Source organism: Ruditapes philippinarum, unplaced genomic scaffold (assembly GCF_026571515.1).
Source record: "Ruditapes philippinarum isolate M1 unplaced genomic scaffold, ASM2657151v2 ctg2716_1_1_1_1, whole genome shotgun sequence".
NCBI lineage: Eukaryota > Metazoa > Mollusca > Bivalvia > Venerida > Veneridae > Ruditapes > Ruditapes philippinarum.
Window position 1 is genome coordinate 32,602 of NW_026863181.1, and position 6,954 is coordinate 39,555.

The window sequence follows — 6,954 nt, forward strand, 5'->3', positions numbered from 1 at the left end:
GCCAGAGCATGGGTACAGTGTGAGTGACCGTAGATCGATCACTACGAAAATGACCTGCACTGTCCGGTAATCAAACGCAGGTTTCCCGATTCACAGTCCAATGCTCTACCTATTGAGCTAATTGGAAGGTTAAACCCTTTGAACACATTTACTCATCAGTAGATTTTTTTAAATAACGGTGTTTACGTAAATTAAAATAATGTAACTGAAACACCATCAAACAAGAAAGAACCAACAAAACAACAAAAACTAATTCGACTCAATCAAACTGTAATAGTTTATTAACTTGTTTCAGGAATTGTGCAGACTACTAGAATACATAAATCCCTGGTTCCATCTTCTTTACCTATATCTGTAGTTCATAGATCATGATTAGACAGACCATTGTGAATTCGTACAAGAATATTTTTCTTTTGTTATAGCGTAGAAATAAAAAAAAAACAACAACAAAAGTTATTATGATTGAAATCTGGATAAAGAGAGAAAGTCTATTATTTCGTCTGTAGATTTCTCTGCATGAACCTCAATTATTTTGTTCAGTCGTACGTGGCAAGGGAAATGTGTATCTAACTAACCAATCCATCACTACTTCCGGCAGAACCTGGTTTAATACAGCAAGCACCTGTGAATAGATTTATTGAACTTTTACTTTCCAAGTAAAACAAATGTGACATTTATGGTTGACTTCTGTGTTTTGTGTTTGTTTCTTAGATTTTGGACCAAAGGTCACTTTCCAGCTTTATTTTATTATACAGTATTGATGGGAACCTGTTTAGAACAACCGGCTTTCCATAAGCTAGCTGGACAGCTTCCTACCATGAAATGATATAAATACCGATTGTATGCAAACCCTGGTGAAGCTGCCATGAACTGTATTGTTAATATGCATATGTAATATTATACATGTAATATTAATATTGAACTATTTTTCTTGAACATTGAGAACAATGAGAAGAACAATGTCTTACGCAATATTTGTCAAAAGAGCTGTTTGTTCCATGTACAAGGTACCGGTATTTAGGACTGACGTTTTCTACTGCATCCTGCATGGCGTCTGAAACAGGTTCCGTGTTGGTGGCGCCACCTTCTCCAACATGTCGGATGTTGTTTATTAGACCATCTATGTACTGTCTACCATAAACTGATTTGACATTAGAAGAGGCATTGTGCCATGCCTCTTCTAAGTTTTCTGTAGCAAGTTTTCCCTTAAATATGGAAAATAATGAGTAACATTTTGTAAGTTAACATGAAATACATCAGCTTTGAAGGCATCAATTATTAATTACTTTTCCTAACCTATCGTTGTATACAGTTTAATATTGACAATATTTGTATCTCTACAGAATTCTTTTACATGAAAGACATAAAGAGCTTGAAAGAGAAAGCAAAATTATCATATAATACTTATGAATTATTTATAAATAATATTTATAGTGATAAAATCAATTAACATTCTTGATAATAAATACCTAGGATGAGACAAATGAATTGCACTACAAACAAAACCCATGCAAAGTAATAAATCACGTATTGACAATGGAAAACTATAAATATCTTACACTTTCATTTGTAAGCATTCCAGTTATTCCTCCAAAATGCCCGGGTTCTATTATAATGACGTTGACACCAAATCTGTACATTTCTCTCCGTAGACTGTCCGATAATGCTTCGCCTGCCCATTTTGTCATCGTATAGGGTGCATCAGTTGGAATGGCTAGACGCCCTTTTACACTTGTAACGTTTATAATCCTACCTACAATACATATCGCGTACCAGGCGTGATAAAATATGTATTTTAACCGAATTTAAAAACTTTACATCCGAAAAACGACAAATAAAAATATTATGAAAGCATATGTTATAGAATCTATTGATCTCGTGTAGTTATTGCATCATGATTTTGAGATTTCCTATCGAGAGAAAATGTTTTATAGCTTAAAAATGACAGAAATACTTTAGTTTCTTCAGCATCAAACCATGACCTCCTTTCTTTTTAATCTCAATTTAAATCATTCACCATAGCACTTACCAAACTTAAGTATCTATACCATACCTTTACTTTTCCTGATCAGAGGCAGGCAAGCTTGTGTTACTCGGATCATTCCGTAAATATTGACCTCTGCAATTCGCTTCATCGTCTCAATACTAGCAATTTCAACATCCCCATTGAAAGCAATACCCGCATTGTTAATTACTGCCCAAAGTCCTGGAACGGATATGAGTAATACAGTGCACATATTATCGTTTACATGAATATTTCTTCTAAAAACTAAAGACCTCTTTCATCATTACATTTAATTACACGAATATTTTATTTTAACCATCATTTTTACAACATATGGTAGTTAAAGCAGCATCAAGAATTCAAATTCAAAAAATGCTTTTTTATAATTAATACAATTAGTTGTCGACATTAATTAGGAGTTGACTTGGTTTTAAAATGAGAAGATATTATATAGCCATATAGACTGCAATTGCTTGTTTAGCTTGACCCATCCCATTCAGTCTATGGATCAGATCATTCCACTGATAATACTTTGTAATCAGTGACCTTGAAAATAAGTAGCTTGCATCAATTTGATAATGAAATTAACAGTGACATTTAATCGACTAAATTGCAAGTTTTTTCTTTAAACAGTATAATGCTTTATCGAAAAAGATTCAAAGTATTCATTCGTTTCCTAAATATATATGCTGCAGAAAAAGTCTGCATATATACAAATGTATATCAAATGTAGTACGCGTCCAGTTTCATGTTTTTTTTTAGTTGTAATTACTTTTCAAAAGTTTACCTGCGTCTGGACTTTTTCGTTTAACAACCTCCAATGCATCTTTAACACTTGTATCACTAGTAACATCTAATGGTACCACGTGAAGTGTTTCTCCACCTTTCTCTCGGAGAGTATTTACTCCTACACCGTCAGGTGTCAAACAACCAGCGAATACATTGAACCCAATGCTTGCAAGACGCAGTGCGGCATCATGGCCTAAACCTTTAAAAATATTTTAGACTATTTTTAAAAAACATCGGATACAACATTTAAAACATAGATTTATATATTTTTCGCCAATATACAGATATATAGCTTTAGTAGATTTTAAAATAAATTGATAATAATAACAGTAAATAGAAATAGGGATAAATAAATATTTGGAAAAAGGGATCCCTCGGAAGAATTAAGAAAAGCAAAGTTAAATGAAAATAGCAAACTCGGTTTGATTGAGTCTGTACATAAGGTATAATGAAAATGTGCCACATGCCTCACATCCCCTAGCACCCGCTTGAACGGTTCTCAATACTCAACCCCTAGAAAGTGTTAGAAGGACCAGACAAATATAACAACACTGAAGTGAAGTACCGTGCAACTATTTACGGCTACTGTATGGCGCTTTATACCTGCTGTTGTGAATTATAAAATTCTGGAAGAAGGTTGATCCATCGGAAGCATTAACCACAAAAAAATTAATCTGTATAAATAACATAATGCAAAAACAACAAATAAATAAGTATATTCTCCCAAAATCATTTGCTAACACAATATATATATAGTTATAATACAAAGATAGTACAATAGTTGTCTAAATCATACAAATAAGAATTATTTTACAATAACTAACGCGAAATTGATATTACAATATTATCATAGGTACAAACAATATGCGTTTGTTTGTCCATAGAAGTGACTATTTGACAAAAAAGTGACGTGCTTTCTTGCATACAATATTTTATTTTGATTTTATGATTTATTTCTGTAGAAAAACATTATGAGAAGCAGGAATAACACTTAGGAAGTTGTTTCTAGACCTAGGGAAGCTCTTAGTATTTCCTAGCAAATTATTCATTTTATCGCATCTCAAGTACGTTCAACCATAACAACATTATGCTGGATGTGTGAAAAGCCAAGAAGTTGTTTCGATTAGTTTTATCCTTTCAATTTTGAACTTTCATTTACTAGTATGCAGATTTTTGTTTAACACTTATGTATATTTACCTTATATAATGATACCTCCATTAATTTTTATTTACTTAACAATGAAATTTCTGAAAAGTTGTTACATTCACAGAAATGTTCAATAGTACATCATTCTCTGATCCTCTTCATTCGAGCTCCAAAAATGACCCCCCCCTCCCCCAGTATGATTTTTTTAATTCAGTAATTTAAATAACAACATATATGTAATTATAGTAAACATTTTTTCTAATAAAAAAAGGGCTTTAAACTTTAATGCAACATTTTACACAAATTTTAAAATTTGGAAAGGGGGCTTTTAAATATAAACAAATTTTTTACATACTTTTAGAAAAAAAAAATTTGGTTTTTGTTTTTAAATTTAGAGAATAGATTTTACAAATCCGGAAAGGGGGTGATACCTCGGAAGCAATGCAATAAAAACAACGAAATTACATGAAAATTGCAGACTCTGTTTAATTGAGTCTGTTCATGAGGAGTAATACAAAAGTACAATATCCCTCACGATCCGCTTAACCTCTAATCAATCTTCAGCATTCAATGTGCTTAAATCCATGACTCCGGAGGACCCCGAGGAATAAGAAAAATATAGAAGAAGAAAATATTTCATTTCATTAACTTATACATTAACATGTATCTCGTTAAACATTAAAACTGCTAGTAATAGAAAATATTTTTGTCACGTTTGGTATAAAATATATCAAAAAATGAATGTTTCAGTTTATAGAATCTGGAGATTACGCTCTAATTAGTTTGAAAGTTAGATATTGAATAGAAGAACTATTTAGCTAATAAAGTATCATTGAACATTATGTTAATTGTTATAGGATATGGATTCAATAAATAATTTCCTGTCATATATTGGCTTAACAAATAAATTTGATAAATTTCTTAAATCATGGTAACTATTGAATATAAGAATAAAATCTTCTATGTGACGAAGAATAAAATGCTATTCATCTTCGGTCTCAGAACAACATTTACATAATTGGTATAATCTATACAACACCTTTTTAAATGCATTTTTTTGTGACTTAATTTCTCTATTATTATTTTAGAAAATATACTGAAACTGAGATATGAAAGTAATAACGTCAATTTCATTGCCTTATATACAATGTGAAAAAACATACAAATGAGCCGCGACACGACAAAACCAACATAGTGCGTTTCCGACCAGCATGGATCCAGACCAGCCTGCGCATCCGCGCAGTCTGATCAGGATCCACGCTGTTTGCTTACCAACTCTATTACAAGTAGAGAAACTGATAGCAAACAGCATGGATCCTGATCAGACTGCGCGGATGCGCAGGCTGGTCTGGATCCATGCTGCATGATCGCAAACCCATTATGTTGGTTTTGTCATATGGCGCGGCTTAAATTACAATGCCCAGTCTCGTTGAACCTACTTTACGGTAAGATACAAATATTTTATGCTATATAAATAAATAATAAATACACGTGTTACGTTAATTCTATGAAATCAATTTTATGAAATTAACACATGTCTCTTAAATATGTTAGAAAATCATCATAATTATCATATATCCCGTAACATTTTCTTCAATGTGGAGATAATTATATTACTGATATTTTTATCTTATTGGTGACCTTGTTTTCACAACAACACAACAGCACATTCGCAAATAAACTGAAGAATTATAAAATGCTCGTCTGTTTTATATACATTTTCACGAAAAATTAATATGAAGGTTTAAGTAACATAAACTCAACATGAAAAGTGCTATTAAGTGCATTTGCTGTAAAAGTAAACACAAAGCATGCGTTGTATAGAACCTATAGTACATTTTTTACATTATTCGAGTGTCTATATGTGTAAAAAATCAAAAGTATTAATTTAGACTATATAAATTTCCATAACTTCTTTTAAGAAAATGTTTTTATGTTATTACGAAAATCTAAAAAGAGCAATTATCAAATAAAAAATAGCAAATACCTGTGTCACATCCGGTTATCAATACAGCTTGCCCTTTTATTTTTATTTTATTTTTAAACTTTTTTGCATATAATTTAAGCAAAATGTATGCAATTAAGATACTGAGGATATACGTATATACTTCTAAAATAAGCTTGTAGACAAAGAACAGAGTTACAAGTCCCCAAGCTAAATAGAATAATCTGTTTGAAATATAAATCTCCATGGCGAAAATATAAACACTGTTATGAAAATTGTAGTGAGATTAAATGAGCCGCGTCACGACAAAACCAACATAGTGGGTTTGCGACCAGCATGGATCCAGACCAGCCTGCGCATCCGCGCAGTCTGATCAGGTTCCATTCTGTTCGCTTACCAACTCTATTATAAGTAGTTAAAGTAGAGAAACTGATAGCGAACAGCATGGATCCTGATCAGACTGCGCGGATGCGCAGGCTGGTCTGGATCCATGCTGGTCGCAAACGCATTACGTTGTTTTTGTCATGACACGGCTCATTAATGTGTATTTAAAACATAAACACGCTGGGGGTAATGGGACTGTTTACTAGCATGCCTTCGTGGCTTCAGTGTCATTGCAGTGTAGCAATTACAGCATAAACAGTGTTGACCTTTCAATGATAAAGATTTACAATATGACCCAATAATCTTAAATCACCTTTAAGATAATTCACCATATTTAGATATGACCTTGCTACATCTGCTATTGCATGTGTTCAGTTTAATTTGTAAATGTACAGTGATGACTGTGATATTGTAATAACTACTAAAATTTGAGCAACTAGTGAAGAACCTGTTGGACCGTCATGATGTATATGAATATACAGGTTAGCCCGTATAACAGCCGCAGGCTTCAAAGAATTAGGAATATAAAACCAACTCTATTTTCAAATCCATGTAATATCCAGTCTATATAACTCGTAACACATATGGAGACAGTTTGAATAAGTTGAAAAAGTATTATTGTACTTTCTGTAGTTTCTTCTTTAATTTTATGTTATTTGCAAGAATAAACTTTAATTTAAAACC

General features: G+C 32.2%; 1 protein-coding gene across 2 annotated transcripts; it reads right to left on the bottom strand.

Annotated features, from left to right (window-relative positions):
- Window positions 1–263: 263 nt before the first annotated feature.
- LOC132721389 (D-beta-hydroxybutyrate dehydrogenase, mitochondrial-like) lies at window positions 264–6,253 on the bottom strand. Of its 2 annotated transcripts, none has more exons than XM_060705687.1 (6): window positions 5,929–6,253; window positions 2,793–2,987; window positions 2,054–2,206; window positions 1,560–1,753; window positions 969–1,205; window positions 264–622 (listed from the first exon to the last, which is right to left on the bottom strand). In XM_060705687.1, exons 1-6 carry the CDS (start codon window positions 6,131–6,133, stop codon window positions 524–526), a joined length of 1,083 nt encoding a protein of 360 aa, XP_060561670.1. In that variant the 5' UTR covers window positions 6,134–6,253; the 3' UTR covers window positions 264–523. The 2 variants fall into 2 exon arrangements, with proteins under 2 accessions (XP_060561670.1, XP_060561669.1); XM_060705686.1 differs by having other exon boundaries at window positions 2,793–2,993; window positions 5,929–6,250.
- Window positions 6,254–6,954: the final 701 nt, after the last annotated feature.

What these genes read in the sequence shown, in the direction of transcription:
- LOC132721389 (XM_060705686.1), bottom strand. Translation starts at nt 6,133, where the DNA reads ATGGAGATTTATATTTCAAACAGATTATTCTATTTAGCTTGGGGACTT. An exon ending in GAATGCTTACAAATGAAAGT is followed by an intron (nt 1,206 to 1,559) that starts GTAAGATATTTA and finishes TCCATATTTAAG; the next exon opens with GGAAAACTTGCTACAGAAAA. An exon ending in GCTCTTTTGACAAATATTGC is followed by an intron (nt 623 to 968) that starts GTAAGACATTGT and finishes ATCTATTCACAG; the next exon opens with GTGCTTGCTGTATTAAACCA.